Raw genomic sequence first — 16,542 nt, 5'->3', positions numbered from 1 at the left:
AGGGAGACTCTGCAGGGTGTGCCTGCTCTTCCTCTACCTCCTCCTCCCCCTCCTCTGGTCAGAGGAGACCTCTCCGGATGCGGTAAGGGAACGGGGGAACCCCTGAGAATGATAGCGTGGCCATGGGCAAGCCTATGTCCCACCCTGTGGCCTCATGGGTTGGTGGCCCACGGATCAAGCCTTGGCGCTATGGGCATCTGGTCTCCCAGTCCCACCCCGCCTGCGACCGGCAACTGGGGTGAGAACACAGGCGCGCTGGCTCCCAGTCGCAGCCCAGCTCCCACTACTGTTCTTCCACCTTGGAGGGCCACCAGCATCTCTCCCTTTCACCCGCAGGGAGCCTGGAGGAGGCTCAGAAGCTGCTGGTTCTGCTGTTTCTGCTGTGAAAGGCAACGCTGGGGCTGCGGGCTCTGCTGTGAGAAGGGGCTGCCTCCAAGACTTCACCACAGTTCCCCACCTGACCGCCTCCTCCCCCCACCCCTCCCCCCACCTCAGTGACTCTGGGCCAGCTACAGTCCCTCCCCTGGGAATCCCAAAGGCAATCCAAGGCTTCTGATCAGGACAATAAAGCTGACACTCTCACTAAGCTCCCAGGAGGGTGAATTTGTGGCTGACTCTAGCCACCAGTCCCCGCTGTCAGGGGGAGGGGCAGAATACCTGGGTTCTCTCTCCAGGCTCATGGAATTGGAAAGGTGCTAGCAGTTAAAGCAGAGGAGGCGGGAATGGCTGGCTTCTCTGACACATCTGGGAGGAGAGGTGGTGGGTCTGGACACCCTGGACAGCCTGGACAGCCTGGACAGCCGGGTTCTCACACCAGCTTTGAGAGGAGAGAGGCAACGCGAGGCTTGGGGGAAGGCACAGGGTAGGACCCAGCACTCTCACAGCTGCCCTAGCCCCATGCCCGACTGCCTGGGTGACTTCCGTTTGCTCTGGGATGGGGCAGTCCCCAGCACAGAACAGAAAGTCCTTCATGCTCTGGTGCTCCTTGGTTCACGCCTTGGCCAGGATCCCAGCAGCTCTGTCCATGCCTGGCAGGGGCTGTAGCACAGCACTCCTAGGCCCTACTCCCTGTCCGTTGGGAAGACCTCGCTCTAGTCTCACAGAGCTTCCCCCCGTGCACAAGATGGGACAGCAGCACCACTAGCAGAGAAATCCTTCCCAAAGGGACCCATGGCAGGCCTCCTGGAGGAGCCTCGCTTACGGGCCAGTGGATGAGGACTGCGGCAACTAGCTGGCGTGGTCTTGAAGTCTCAGAGCCAAAATCTTGTATCCCCAGTAAAGTGGAGAACGTGGAAGTAAAGAAAACAAGGTTGGGGCAAAAGGGAGTGGTGGAGAGAGATTAGGAGGCAGTGATAAGCCAAGGCGGGGACTGGCAGTACCAAGAAACTGTGGACCTGGTAGGGATATGAGGGATTGGCTTGGGTAGAGCTGAGGTGGCCAGACCAGGCAGAGCCCTATAAATCCAGCGCCAGGTTCAGCATCCTGCGCAGCCCCAGCCTGAAGGACACAGGTACCCCAGTGTGAAGGGAGAGCAATGAAGCGACACATCTGCATTGCATTCCTGGCTGTTTGCCTCCTGGTGCCAGGATGCATCGGGGCACCCCCTCAGGTAAGAGAAGCTTTTCCTTAGGGCACCCCAGAGCCTGGCCAGAGACACAGGGTGGGGGAGTGAGGAGCAGAGGGGCCACTGGAGATGGTTTTGGCAGTGCGGGGAGTCTCTCTCATACGATATCTAAGCAGCAGGGAGTGGGTTTGGAGGGAGACTCAGCTACCGACTTCGGGGTACTCAGACAAACGTGTCATTTCAGAATGTTCACAACTTTGACAACAGTGGTATGGCCCATGACAACTTCAAGAACAATAGGGTGAGTAGCAGTGGGCCCTCTGTGGACATGGCTTCCTTGAGCCTTGGCTCAAGGGGAAAGGAGATCTCTGAAAATGGAGAAAGTAGTAATTTTGCGGGCAAGGCGGGGAGGTTATAATGGTTGAATGGGACCACTGGTGAGAAATTGAGAAGGTTCCCATGGGTGGAGGCAAATATCACAGCTCCACGGCCATCAGGCAGTTGAGCAAAACCTACTTGAAAAGGACTCTCAGACCAAGGCAGCTATATAGGGAGACTGGAGCCCTGAGTAACTTGTGGCTTTTCTGTGTCACTTTGGAGAACAAGCTGCATAGCAGAGGGGTAATTGACAGTTCTTTCTTGCTCCGGAAAAGCCTGGCATCAGAGCAGTAGCATGTTGTCGAGGTCCTGGGCCAGGGCAGCTGGGAAAGTATCCTCAGATGCAGAAGCAGCCCCTGGTCCCAGGCCCTGACCCAGGGCTGCCTCACTCCTCTGGCAAAGGATTTGTGCCCCGGCCCCAGCAGGTTTTCCCCATCTCAACTTCTGCCTATCGCCTTTCCATCCTTTTCTGGGCACCTCTGAGGAGAGTCAGTCTCTAACCTCTCTCCAGCTCCCTTTGGGGAGTAGGAGGCTGGAGCTGACCCTTCTTTGCCTTCTTGTCTCCTGACTGGACAAACCTAGGACCCGCCACCGCTCCCCACCCGCCCTGTGCTCCAGCTCCCACCATCTCCAAGGCCTCCACTGGACAACACCCTCTTCCTAGGGGGGTTGGTTCCTAGACATGGCCTCCCCTGTGTGGAGCAGGGGAGGAATAATCCCTCTCCTGGCCCTGCCAGCTCCATTCTGTCTAGCAGAGCCCAAGGTGTGGTGGGTCATTGCTCCAGGGCACCTTGCTGACTTAGGGTAGCATGTTGTCCCCCCGACACCTGGGTCCTTCTTTCCTGAGCTGGTCACTGATTCACTCATTCTAGGCTTGCCCACTATGTGGTTTGGATCCATTTAGTGCATTGGCCTTCCTGTGAGCAGGTAGGGGCAGATCTTCCCTCCAGGTTTAATGCTTGCTGTAGATTTTTGTTCCCCTCCTCTCAACTTTATATTCTTCCTCCCAGCAGGATGTCAGTAGGTTCGATGGCAACATCTGGTTCTCTGGCAGTTTCAACTGCAATAGCATAAGTTCAAACTGAGTTTCTTTATGAATTGATACTAGCCAGGACCAGTACCTGCTTAGAGTGTCCCCAGATGCAGAGCCAAGCCCAGAAGTGTCCAAGTGGTGGGGAAGAATGCAGCATAGCTGGATCAAGTCACCTCCAAAATGTCAATCTACATAGTTCAAAGTCTCATGTAAATATTGAAGAGAATGATGGGAGGATGCAGCTGACTCGTGGGTATGGTGTGCCACATCTCCTTGGAAAAAAAATAACCCCTGGAGAAGTTGTTCTGTGTAAAATCTTCTCTGTGGGAAAGGGATGAGGTACATGGGACTCAGGGACAGGGAGTCTGGGAGACATGATACTACTGTAGGAGACGGGACCCTAGGGACACAAGACACAGGGACATGGCTCATAGAGAAGGGACCCAAAAACATGGAAAAAAGGACATGGAATCCAGTTACCTGAAAACAAGAGATCCATGGATGGGTGACCTGGGTCCACACCATTCCCAAAAAAGTTGCCTAATAATTCCCATGATTTTTCATTCCTTTTGCCCCATAGGCTCAGTACAGTAACATATCTTTCCTTTCCTGGAATGGCTATTGAGAAGCCCAGTTGTCTGTGAGTTCTAGAGACCATCTCTCCCTCCACTGAGTCTCCACCACCTCCATTCCCCCTGGAGTGGCTGGGGACCCTACATCTGACAATAAGAAAGAGCTGAAGGTTTATTGTATTCTGTTGGGGAGGGACCCATGGCAGATCCTAGTCTCAGAGGGGATCCCTGTTTTTTTTCCCAGCTTTATTCATGTGGCATCCTACTTCTGCCTGGTGTCTCTTGCTCCATCACCAGAATAACTCTGTTTTAGTGTCTCTTGAGTTGATCTTGGCTCCCCTTGGCCCCTCTGGGCTATGCTGACCCACCCCAGCTTCCCCCAACTCCTTATGGAGAGTGTTCTCAACCACCTCAACATCTCCACCTCTCCCCTTTCCATATTCCCCTGCCCTTCTCTGCCAATACTGGACATGGTATCTTAGTTACTGCAGCCTCCTTCAGCCGTGCTCCTCTCTAGATACCTGGGCTCTGTGCCTTGGACAACGAAGAAGTGTGGACAGTAAAAAAAAAAAAAAACTATCAAGGTAATAGGAGAATTTCCAGGACCCAGGGAAGTTTCACTCAAAGGCTGGAGAAGGAAATATACATCACAATTAGATGCTCTCTGGATCAGAATTGAAGGGTTGTGATTTATCGAAGCAATACAGGAACCAGCTATAGGGAGAGTAAGGCAGAGATGTCCTTGTCTCTAGGGATCTTTCCTGAGAGATCCCAGTCTCTGAACGCAAGGGGAGCCACTTGGAGAGAGATGTTCTGAGGAACCTCTATGTTGCCCAGAAAAGCTGAGTATTTTGCTCCCCAGTGAATGTATTTTCTTGTCCCTTCCAGAACTAGGAACCATCAAGACGAATGTCCCCATGCTTTAAACTCTATCCCCTCTACCATCTTAGCCTGAATAAGAATAACCCAGCAGCACTGTCAAATAAACCCACCTTCTCACACACATCTTTGTCTGATGTTTTCATTCCTTTTGTCTCAGTGGCTATCAAAGCCTTGGTGGGCTGATCCTTGGATACTGGGACACACTAGATCCTGTTGGGCTGGGGGTGCCCCACAGCCAGAACTGAGGCACCGCAAAATGGGAGCTGCACAGCGTTGTGGGAAACTGAGGGAAGGGGACTGAAACACTTGGACTCACATCATGCACTAGATGAGACACGGAACTTGTCCTAGAGCCTTGGCCCAGACCTGGCCCCTCCCCTACTGCTCAGAGGGGGCTGAGCTGCCCCCAGCACCCCACTGCTGCAGCAAATGAAGGGGATGTAGGTGGGTAACTCTCCAATCTTTCTTGCAGGATTTCGGCAGCCCTGACTATCCCTCTCTGGGTGATGGGAGACACCCCAGCAAACGGGTGAGAGTCTGGAGGGCTCTATGCTTCTCTTTGGTCTCTTTTTGGGACATAGTGGCAGTGAACTGACCAATACTAGGCAGTTCCTGGGCATAAGGGAGGATTTTTTTTCCCTCCTGGACCTAGACAAACACCTCTCTCCTCTAGCTGCCTGTGGGGACTCCAACACATGCACAAAGGTGCCCTGTAGCCCACCAGGAGAGTTACCAAATATCAAAGCGTTTTAGAACCTTGTGACTCAGGCCTGTACCTGCAGGACAACATTAAAAATCCCCCCAAACAACAATCTGCCTCTTTCAGGGTGTGTTGCTAGGCTCAAAGACCTTTTTAAAGTGATTTAGGAGTTTCCTTGATGATTTGGGAACCTAAGGCTCAAGTCAAAACATCTCATGCTCCCAGAAATTCACTTGGGAGGGGAGAGCCACCAGTCTGCAGCCTACCAGGGGCTCCTCTGCTAGTCAGGGATTTACTCAGGGAGCATCTGAGGACTGTACCACAGGAGGTGTCTGGCATCCCTACTGATCTCTGGAGTCCCTGGAGAGGGGTCCAGGGAAGTTTCACACACATCATGGGGACACCAAGTCCTGGGGACAGTCAAATTCTACCTCCATGTGTCCCTGCTGACTGGCTCTGTAATCTGGTGCATATCATGTGAGCAGTGGGTCTGGGGAAAGGTCAAGATCCCCCAAAGCCCAGGGGAGCATTGAACATCCCCCATTGCCCTTTTCCTTGCAGGACAACAGCTTCATTGGGAATCATGGTGCATCAGACAGCTTTCAGAACAATGGAGGGACTGGAAAGGTGACTGGTCAGCCAAAATGCAGCTGTGGGGCCTCTCAGCTCCTTGGGTTGGTGGGTGCTTCTTTGCTCTCCTTGCTCCCTGTGTTCCTCTTCAGAGTTGCTGTGGGATTTGAACCCACATTCCACATTCTTTTCATGCTGAGGAGCAAACTTGTCCCTTCCTCCTACCAGGCCCAGAGCTCTGGAAATGGGCATGAACTGAAGCCAGAGCCTTTCCACCAAGCCCAGGTTAAAACACACACGGCCCAGGGCAGTGGTGAGGCAGGCTGGAGTGGGTGTCTGTCCCTGGGGAATGTGGAAAGAGTAAAGAAACTGTGCTGAGATACACACCATAGGCACAGAGCAACCTGGGAGCTTGGGAGGGAGATCCCATGGATCCCATGTATCCCAGTCTCACCTCTGCTTACGGCAAGGCTGGACCAAAGCTGGGGACATGAGCTGGGGCAGGGGGAGCCTGAGATACGCAACAAAATTCTAAATGGTATGTCCTGATCCCAGAAATATCCAGGAAGTCAAACATAAAGGCTGTGTTCTAGGGCTGTGAGGGTGTCTGGGTGCAGAGATGCAGTGAGTGGATGGGTATGTGTGTGGAGGAGGTGACAGGAAAGGATGAGGATACCTATACTGCTTTGAAACCCCTAGTGCTCTTGGCTGGCTCTGTCCTGAGCCCACTGGGAACACTTCAGATCACAGCCAAAGCATTAGGTGTCCATCTGGTCTGGGCTGTGGCCTGGGAGTCTGGATACCTGGGTTTTCTGAGAAGCACTCCTGTATTTTAAGTGGGACTGTGGGCAGAAAGTCTTACTACTTGCATCTGCTGTGCAAAATGGTACAAAAAGGCTCAGGCATGCTGGATCACCCTACTGCCAGCCCTGGTTATTCCCAAAGGGAAAAATGTCAATGGTCTTTGTCTTTGGATTATTTTCAGCTCCCTGCCAAGAGAGGATTATGGGATTATTCCACACTGGTATTATGGGATAAATAGAATTTGTATTATGGGTTTAATCCTATTGCCATTACCAATTCAATCCCTATTGTAGTTTAGGGTCAATCCCAAATGGTATTTCAAAATTAATCCCAAATGGTATTCCAGGATTAATCTTCACTGAGTTTACGGGAATAACCCCAGGATGATTATGGTATTAATCCTTAATAGGATTACATAATTATTCTCATTAGCATAATGGCATTAATTCCAGAAGAATTATGAGATTATTTCCCAGAAGGATTATGGGATTAATCTCCAGGGGATTTTGACCTCCCCCTCTCTGGTGGAAGCTCTCTGGGCTCTATATCCTAGTGACATGGCTATAGAACAGTTAATTCGCAGGCTGGACTTTTGTGGGCAGAGGTTTGGCCTGATAGCTGAACATGTGCACTTAGCAGGGGTACAGTGTCCACTGCCTCACCCTGGGTGAGGGGTGACATCAATTTTTCTTCCCAGGTCAAAGGCAGGTTCAATGGCAGGATCGTGGGTAACAACGCTTTGAATGACCAAGATGTAAGTGGCATTTGGGGGAGATTCAGGACTTTTGTTCCACCTCCTGCCCTAAAGGCATAGAAAGGGCAACCATCTCATCCTGACCCAGGGTCTATGGGAAGGAGAAGGGGAAGCCAGGCTGGGTTGTACAGGTCTGTACCAGAGTACAGTCTCAATTGCTGAAAGGGAGCTGAGCTCTTCTGCAAGATAAAGTAAGCAGCACTGGGCATAAGACAAGGCTTGGGGGCATTGAGATGGTGCAAATCCCAGGGCCCTGATCTGAGACTGGAAAACCTTGTGATTAGTCTCCATCAGCATCTCTTTGAACTCATAGGTTTTTTTTTAAGAACCCCAGAATTTGTTTCAACAAGGCTGAAGTAACACCTGAGCCATGAAACGGTCTGACTAGAAAAAAGGGATAGAGGGCACCTTCTTTCCACAAACAGAGACTTTTTTCTCCCTTCCTTCCACCACCAGACAGAATTAACACATCTTGGTCTTTCTTGGCAGAACTATAATGGATATGGAGCAGTCTATGTAAGTATCACAAAGAACCTCTCATCCAAACTTCTCCCATTTTTCTTGAGAGTTGTTTGGGAATAATCCACAGATTCACGGAGATATTTGGAAAGCAGGACACCCAGGCGTTTCCAGTCGGCCCTCAGTCCAGGGCAGGGTTGGATACAAAGCTGGAGCAGGTCACTCAGATCCTGGGCCAGGGCAGCTGGGAAAGTATCCTCAGATGCAGAAGCAGCCCCTGGTCCTGACCAGCTCAGGCCCTGACCCAGGGCTGCCTCACTCCTCTGGCAAAGGATTTGTGCCCCGGCCCCAGCAGGTTTTCCCCATCTCAACTTCTGCCTATCGCCTTTCCATCCTTTTCTGGGCACCTCTGAGGAGAGTCAGTCTCTAACCTCTCTCCAGCTCCCTTTGGGGAGTAGGAGGCTGGAGCTGACCCTTCTTTGCCTTCTTGTCTCCTGACTGGACAAACCTAGGACCCGCCACCGCTCCCCACCCGCCCTGTGCTCCAGCTCCCACCATCTCCAAGGCCTCCACTGGACAACACCCTCTTCCTAGGGGGGTTGGTTCCTAGACATGGCCTCCCCTGTGTGGAGCAGGGGAGGAATAATCCCTCTCCTGGCCCTGCCAGCTCCATTCTGTCTAGCAGAGCCCAAGGTGTGGTGGGTCATTGCTCCAGGGCACCTTGCTGACTTAGGGTAGCGTGTTGTCCCCCCGACACCTGGGTCCTTCTCTTCTGAACAGCTCCATGTAATGCTGTTCTTAGCCTGGCACAGTGCAGGGGATGGTGGGATAGAAAGCTGCAAACTTCTGAAACCAAGTGACCCACTTCAGAAACATTTCTATCACCACGAGGCCTCTGGACCATTCTGGGTGCAGTCTGCTCTCTGAATAGGCGTCTTGTTCTGTGATTATTGGAAAATATTTATCAGAGAGATTTTTTTTCTGCAAATATTTGCCAGTCCTGCATGGGAGGAGGCCATAGGGCAGTCTCTGCTCCAATTAACTACCCAGGAATAAGTGCCAGGTTCATTTTGTTATATCTGAGCTTCCTGCTCAGAAAGGTTGGGGAAGGTCAGAGCTGGCAATGGCCTTTGCCAGAACCAAGGTTGTTTGAAAGTCATTCTCTGGCTTCCTCCCAAAATAAGGAACCTTGGGAGAAATATGGCACCAAGTAGACATTTTACAAATGTGGACAAGGCTAGGGCTGAAGCTGGATGTGTTGGTTCATCTTAAGCCTGGGAAGACCTATTGAAACCAAACAACCAGGGAACACCACTGCAGAGAGGTTCCTGGTGTCAGGGGGACAACACGCTACCCTAAGTCAGCAAGGTGCCCTGGAGCAATGACCCACCACACCTTGGGCTCTGCTAGACAGAATGGAGCTGGCAGGGCCAGGAGAGGGATTATTCCTCCCCTGCTCCACACAGGGGAGGCCATGTCTAGGAACCAACCCCCCTAGGAAGAGGGTGTTGTCCAGTGGAGGCCTTGGAGATGGTGGGAGCTGGAGCACAGGGCGGGTGGGGAGCGGTGGCGGGTCCTAGGTTTGTCCAGTCAGGAGACAAGAAGGCAAAGAAGGGTCAGCTCCAGCCTCCTACTCCCCAAAGGGAGCTGGAGAGAGGTTAGAGACTGACTCTTCTCAGAGGTGCCCAGAAAAGGATGGAAAGGCGATAGGCAGAAGTTGAGATGGGGAAAACCTGCTGGGGCCGGGGCACAAATCCTTTGCCAGAGGAGTGAGGCAGCCCTGGGTCAGGGCCTGAGCTGGTCAGGACCAGGGGCTGCTTCTGCATCTGAGGATACTTTCCCAGCTGCCCTGGCCCGGAACTTGAGCAAAGTGGTGTAATACTGAAGATAGATCTAAGATGGAAGTTAGACTGGAGACTCCTGAGGTCCCTCCCAAAAAAAATAAAATGAAGTTCTGATCCCACAAAAGGGAGTGGCGGAGATAGATTAGGTTGCAGTGATAAACCAAGGCGGAGACATGTGATACCAGGAAAGCCATGGGCTGGGTCAGGATATCAGGGCTGGCTCAGACAGGGCTGATGTGGCAAAATGTGGCTGTGCCCTATAAATCCAGCCCCAGTCTTTGCATCGTGAACAGCCCCAGTCTGAAGGACAGAGTACCCTGTGGCAAGGAAGAAGCCATGGAGAGACGGATCTGTGTTGCATTCCTGGCCGTTTGTCTCCTGCTGCTGGGAGGCACTCAGGCAGCTCCCCTGGTAGGACAAACTGGAGGGGATGGGTGATTTAGAATGTATGGGGATCTTTAGTGTCCCCGCAAAGGGGCCATGAGAGAGATATGGACAAAGGATTGGGACTGTCCTGCATATAACTGCAGAGGGTGCCAGAACTAGGGGCACCAGAGGCACACTCTTCTTCCTGCTACCAGCTTAGTGCCAGATGGAGGGGAAATGCTGAACTGATCCTCTTTTCCACATATGCCTCCCCTCCATCCCCCATCCTCAGTCATGGCAAGTCTACAGTAATAGTCTGTGTATGTTTCTTGCAGAATTCACACAGCTTTGATGATAATGTGGCCGGGGATGGCAGCTTCAACAACAATGGGGTGAGTCTGGATGGATCTAGAGCAGAACACAGAGGGCAGATAGGGCTTGTATCAGAGACACAGGTGGAGGAGGTAGGTAAGGTAGGGGGTAAAATGGTGGCTAAACCGAGAAAACTTTGGGAGGAGGCAGGTTCCAGAAATATCCACTATTATGGTCCCAGGAGGCCCAAAAGAAACCCTCTAAGCATTTACATGCCTCTCTCTCTCTCTCTCTCTCTCTCTTTCTCTCCCCTGCAGAATGGCCTTGAGCCCCCTGTCATCTATGTGAGTATTGCAAGAGACTAGGACCTCCATCACAACAGGAGCTAACAGGCAGTCCCCCTTTCCCTGGGATTTCCTTTCCCAGGAAGGAAATCAGGAGCCATCCCTTCCCCGAGGAACCAGCCCTAGGCCTGAGCCCTATCTGCTGCCTTGGGCTGGAGAGGGTGTGGGAAAGATGTGTGTGTGGCGGGGGGAGGTCTTGGGACCATTCATCCCTGTCCTGCTCCAGCCCCTGTCCCCAGGGTTTATCCTTTTCCTCCTCAAAATGGCTCCACCTGGAGATGAACTCCACATGACCTGGGCTCCTTCCTCTACTGCAAGCTCAGGGCCCTGGACAATCTGGGAGAGGCTGGAGTGTAGTGAGTGGAAGATGTTGGGGGGGGGGGGAGCAGAGCAGCACCCCAGTAACCCTCATTCTCTCTGTTTTCCAGGACCCCGTGGATGCCCCAGGGGTGAGTATTTCCACCCTGAAGCAGCCCTTCTCCCCTTCCCACCCCACACAGGGCGCCTGGGGTGTCCCTTCCATGTATCACTCAGGACCTCAGGACAAGGGGCACCAGGACTCCCCAGGCAGCCCTGCTATAGCAGCGTTTTCATTGCAGAACCAAGAGAGCTTTGATGGGAACAGGGTCGGCCAGCACAGCTTCAATGACAATGGGGTAAGGATTGAGGCCCTCCTTGGGGTTACTGAGGTGGCGTTGATGGGGGGATGGGATCCCCTCCCCCCCCCAACCCGAATATCCAGTCTCCCCTCTGTTCAGGACAGGGCTTGCCCCAACCCTGGAGCAGGTTGCTCAGGGCCTGGGCCAGGGCAGTTTGGAAAGTCCTGCTGGACTGAAAAAAACCTATTCCCTGGGCCCTGTGCTAGGTCTGCCCCACCCCACAGCAAAAGATTTGGCCTTTTTTCAAAGGGCGATTCCCCCACCACAACCACCATCATCCCTGCTTGTGCCTGTTGCCTCTTGGTGCTTTACTGAGCACTTCCAAGAAGAGTCTGTCTCTGTGCCCTCCTCAGTCCCCTTTGGAGAATGGGAGGCTGAGATTGACCCCACTCCCCTTTCACCTTGAGGGCTCTGAAGACACTGGAAATTGAGATGAAGTGGGAGATGGGTGGAACTGAGAGGCAACAGGCAAGGCCAGGGATGTCTAGGGTGTGGGTACTCCTGTGTTCAGTGGCAGACGGGGTATCCGGGTGATGGAAAACACCATGAGATGCCAGGAGTTTGTTGGTGGTATAAGATGCAGGAAATTGGAGTCCAAGACATGGGGAACACTGGAGAGCTAAGGGGGCACTGGGGATTGGGAGGCAGTGGGATATGGGGGACCCTGGGGGACACTGGAAAATGAGGAACCAGGATATGAGTACTGTGGGACACTAGGAACTGGTGGGCAAGGGAAGATGGGAGAAGTAGTAGGCAAGATAAAATTGAGGGTGGCATGACAACAGGGAAATTGGGGAGCACAGGACTGAAGAGGTGAGAAACATGAAAAAAGGTCATTGTGGAGAGATGAACAAAGGGAGATGGGAGGCACTAAAGGTAATGGGATGATGGGGAACATTGGGTAACACTAGGACATAGGGGAGAGGGATGTGGCTTAGGGAGGACTTTGTGAGTCTTAGAGCTTGGATCAAGCCCCCACTGCATCCACACCAGACTGGTGACATCCCCTTTGTCCTGCAAGCCCAAACTGGTCACAGTCTCAAGCTCTGGCCTCCTCAGCACTGAACAGAGGGGAACAATCCCTTCCCTGTCCCCATCAACTCTACTCTTGCTAATGCAGCCTGCAGTGGAGTGGGTCACTGCTCCAGAGGGCATTGCTGCCTGAGAGGGTGCTGAGGTTCTGGAAAGGGCCTCACCTGCCTCACCTTGGGGCTGGGTACTACTCACTGCATGGCTGGACCCTGTGCTTCCAGGGGTTCCTGCCCCCTTCGAGCTCTCTAAGCACTCACACACCTCTCTCTCCCCTGCAGAATGGCCTTGAGCCCCCTGTCATCTATGTGAGTATTGCAAGAGACTAGGACCTCCATCACAACAGGAGCTAACAGGCAGTCCCCCTTTCCCTGGGCTCCTGAACAGGAAGGAAATCAGGAGCCATCCCTTCCCCGAGGAACCAGCCCTAGGCCTGAGCCCTATCTGCTGCCTTGGGCTGGAGAGGGTGTGGGAAAGATGTGTGTGTGGCGGGGGGAGGTCTTGGGACCATCCATCCCTGTCCTGCTCCAGCCCCTGTCCCCAGGGTTTATCCTTTTCCTCCTCAAAATGGCTCCACCTGGAGATGAACTCCACATGACCTGGGCTCCTTCCTCTACTGCAAGCTCAGGGCCCTGGACAATCTGGGAGAGGCTGGAGTGTAGTGAGTGGAAGATGTTGGGGGGGGGGGGAGCAGAGCAGCACCCCAGTAACCCTCATTCTCTCTGTTTTCCAGGACCCCGTGGATGCCCCAGGGGTGAGTATTTCCACCCTGAAGCAGCCCTTCTCCCCTTCCCACCCCACACAGGGCGCCTGGGGTGTCCCTTCCATGTATCACTCAGGACCTCAGGACAAGGGGCACCAGGACTCCCCAGGCAGCCCTGCTATAGCAGCGTTTTCATTGCAGAACCAAGAGAGCTTTGATGGGAACTGGGTTGGCCACCACAGCTTCAATGACAATGGGGTAAGGATTGAGGCCCTCCTTGGGGTTACTGAGGTGGCGTTGATGGGGGGATGGGATCCCCTCCTCCCCCACCCCGAATATCCAGTCTCCTCTCTGTTCAGGAGACTGAACAACTCCTCCGCTGGGCTTGCCCCAACCCTGGAGCAGGTTGCTCAGGGCCTGGGCCAGGGCAGTTTGGAAAGTCCTGCTGGACTGAAAAAAACCTATTCCCTGGGCCCTGTGCTAGGTCTGCCCCACCCCACAGCAAAAGATTTGGCCTTCTTTCACAGTATCATTTCCCCTCCATCCTAGCCTTTTATCTGCTGGTCATTACCTGAGTACTTGCTTTCTCTGTGCTCTCTCCAGTCCGTGGTAGGGAGTTAGGGCTGAGGGATGACCTCATCCTTTACCAGGTGACTGACCTCATTCACCTTTAGGGCTCTATTAGGACCCTGGGAACTGGGAGGGAATTTGCAATGAAGGCAGGGGTTCAGGGATTCATGGCAGCAAAATCTCTGGGAATTGGTGATAATGGGGCCAGTTCGGATTAGGGGTAGCGTGAAGTAGTTGATACCAGGAGTACAGGAAACAAAGGTGGCCGGGTAATGGTAGCATTGTAAAAGAAGGGGATGTGGCTTTAGCAGGAATTTTTTGGGTTGTGGAAGGTGAAGGGTCTCAACACGCAGCTCATGATGCCACCATTTCCATGGCCTCTGCTAGGCTTTCCTTAGTTTAGTGACATCTTGTTTGTCTTGGGGGCTCAGGGTTATCCAGGTTCTAACTGTTGCCTCCCCAGTGCAGAAGAGGGAAATAATCCTTCCCTTGGCCCTGTCAGATCTGCTCTTGCTAATGAAGCCACTGCCGCTGGGTGCCCTGATGTTCTGGAAAGGACATAATCTATCTGGGCTGAGGGAGGGGTGAGGGGAGTTATTCCTGCACAGCCAGACAGGACTTACCTTGAACACTTCTCCCTACCCAGTGTTTTCAGCACTTACACATTTTTCTCTCCCCTGCAGAATGGCTTCTAGTCATTTATGTGAGTATTGCAGCAGGTCAGGAGCTCCATCACAATGGGAGCTGACAGGCTATTGACCCTTTCCTGGGCTCCCAAGGTGGGGAGAAAAGCAGGAGCCGTTCAAGCCCTAGGCCTGAGCTGTCTCTACTGCCTGGTGCAGGGGAGGGTTTGGGAGAAGGGGAGTCCTCATGTGTCACTGTTCTTTCTTTTCCTCCTTCTCCCTCATTAATAGGACTCCTGAGAAGTTTCACACCTGCTGATTTCCCCCATCATGCCAAATCTTCCTGGTCATTGAAGAATTTTGCTTAAAGAACGCAAAGACCCCATGTCTTCTCCCTGGTGCACTGCAAATAAACCTGGATCTTCCACCACTGTGTCCTGTTTTCCCTGTGGCTTTTGCAGACATATAACCTCCCACAGTGTCCCCAGTCTCGTTTCTCCTTGGGGCAGGATTGGTCCCAGACTATTGCAGGTTGCTCAGGTGCCTGGGCCAGGGCACTTTGTAAAGTCATATCAGTTGGATACCACCACGCAATCACACACAACATCCCAGGGCTGCCCTGCTCCTCTCAGTAAGGATTTCTCTCTCTGCCCTGGCTGGATTTATCCAGCTGCCCATTACCCATGCCAGGGGGGTGGACTGGTAGCAAGTAGGAGGGTGGGGAGAATCAGTGCCTCCACCAACCCTTACTCTGTCCTGAGGATCTCAGGAAAAGGATATATCCTGCCTTTTGCCTGCCCCAGCCTTGCAGACCGTGAGATTAAATGAACATCCACATACTGAGCACAGCTTTGTGCCTTATTCTCTTGTGCTAGCTGGCTGGTGCACCAGTGGGAGACCCAATGCCATGGGAATTGGCTCCAGGGTCTCCACCCAATCAGGGTGATCCAAGATTACCATCCCTGGTTTAAAGTGAGAGCCCCCAGCCCCAAAAATGTGGGGAGGGTGGGAGGGAAGAGTAACTTGTGCTTGCTCCTGTCGCTCCAATTTGATGACTTCTTCCTTGTCCTGGACGAAGTGTTTCTAGTCTGCAGTTACAGCTTTCTCAGTGCTGAACAGAAGGGAATAAGAAGGGAATAATCCTTCACTTGACCCTACCAGCTCAGTTCTGAATGATACAGCCTCGTGTGTGGTACTGCCTCAAGGACACTGTGTCCTCCCTGACCTGTTCCTGTAACTCCAGTACCTGGGTCCTTCTCTGAAGAGCTACTCCCTGATCAATTCATCACAGAATCACAGGACAGTTGAGGTTACAAGGGACCTCTGGAGATCATCCAGTCCAGCCCCGCCCTGCTCAATGTGCCCTTGTGGCCAGGAGAGCCAAGGGTATCCTGGGGTGCGGTAGGCAGAGTGTTGCCAGCAGGTCGAGGGAGGTGATCCTGCCCCTCTCCTCAGCCCTGGGGAGGCCTCACCTGGAGTACTGTGTCCAGTTCTGGGCTGCCCAGTACAAGAGAGACATGGTGCTACTGGAGAGAGTCCAGCGGAGGGCTACAAAGACGATGAGGGGACTGGAGCATCTCTCCTATGAGGAAAGCCTGCGAGAGCTGGGCCTCTTCAGCCTGGAGAAGAGAGGACTGAGAGGCAATCTGATCAAAATGTGTACAAGTATGTGAAGGAGGGGTGTCAAGAGGATGGGGCCAGACTCTTCTCCGTGGCGCCCAGTGACAGGACAAGAGGCAACAGGCATAAACTGAACCACAGGAAGTTCCATCTGAACATGAGGAAAAACTTCTTCCCTGTGAGGGTGACTGAGCCCTGGACCAGGTTGCCCAGAGAGGTTGTGGAGTCTCCCTTGCTGGAGATATTCAAAACCCACCTGGATGCGACCCTGTTGCATATGTTGTAGATGACCCTGCTTGAGCAGGGCGGGGCTGGACTGGATGATCTCCAGAGGTCCCTTGTAACCTCAACTGTTCTGTGATTCTGTGATTCAGTATCTCTGCCTTCCCTCTATCCTTTGTTAACCAGGGTCCTGCCCCATTGAGCAGCAGGCCCACATTTTCCCTAGCCTACCTTTTGTTGCTGATGCATTTGAAGAAGCCCTTCTTGTTGTCCTTAACATCCATTGCCAGATTAAACTCCAAATGGGCCTTAGCCTTCCTCGTCACATCCCTGCATACTCTGACAATGTTCCTATATTCCTCCCAAGTGGCCGGTCTGTGCTTCCACCTTCTGTAGACTTCCTTCTTCTGTTTGAGTTTTGCCAGGAGCTCCTTGTTCATCCATGCAGGTCTCCTGCCCCCTTTGCTGGACTTCTTCCTCTTTGGGATACATTGTTCTTGAGCTTGCAGGGAGTGATCCTTCAGAATTAACCAG

At 52.9% G+C, this 16,542-nt stretch overlaps 1 protein-coding gene across 10 annotated transcripts; it reads left to right on the top strand.

Moving 5' to 3' along the window:
* The first annotated feature begins 1,427 nt into the window (after positions 1 to 1,427).
* On the top strand, positions 1,428 to 14,593 carry LOC104152147 (insoluble matrix shell protein 4-like). 10 transcript variants are annotated; one of them, XM_068956079.1, is made up of 15 exons: positions 1,435 to 1,609; positions 1,809 to 1,865; positions 4,902 to 4,958; positions 5,691 to 5,807; positions 7,201 to 7,257; positions 7,747 to 7,773; positions 10,262 to 10,318; positions 10,556 to 10,582; positions 11,011 to 11,031; positions 11,182 to 11,238; positions 12,552 to 12,578; positions 13,004 to 13,024; positions 13,175 to 13,231; positions 14,227 to 14,246; positions 14,458 to 14,593. In XM_068956079.1, the coding sequence occupies exons 1-14, from the start codon at positions 1,535 to 1,537 to the stop codon at positions 14,236 to 14,238; spliced, it is 669 nt and encodes a 222-aa protein (XP_068812180.1). In that variant the 5' UTR covers positions 1,435 to 1,534; the 3' UTR covers positions 14,239 to 14,246; positions 14,458 to 14,593. The 10 variants fall into 10 exon arrangements, with proteins under 10 accessions (XP_068812193.1, XP_068812187.1, XP_068812180.1 ...); XM_068956100.1 differs by having other exon boundaries at positions 1,437 to 1,609; positions 5,691 to 5,756; XM_068956092.1 differs by lacking the exon at positions 10,556 to 10,582 and having other exon boundaries at positions 1,428 to 1,609.
* Positions 14,594 to 16,542: the final 1,949 nt, after the last annotated feature.

Source organism: Struthio camelus, chromosome 1, assembly GCF_040807025.1.
Source record: "Struthio camelus isolate bStrCam1 chromosome 1, bStrCam1.hap1, whole genome shotgun sequence".
NCBI classification, from domain to species: Eukaryota; Metazoa; Chordata; class Aves; order Struthioniformes; family Struthionidae; genus Struthio; species Struthio camelus.
This window is presented reverse-complemented; position numbering and strand designations above follow the sequence as displayed.

Coding starts and splice junctions, on each gene's coding strand:
- LOC104152147 (XM_068956079.1), top strand. CDS start 1,535: ATGAAGCGACACATCTGCATTGCATTCCTGGCTGTTTGCCTCCTGGTG. Junction 4,959..5,690: donor GGAGACACCCCAGCAAACGG/GTGAGAGTCTGG, acceptor TTTTCCTTGCAG/GACAACAGCTTCATTGGGAA. Junction 13,025..13,174: donor ACCCCGTGGATGCCCCAGGG/GTGAGTATTTCC, acceptor TTTTCATTGCAG/AACCAAGAGAGCTTTGATGG.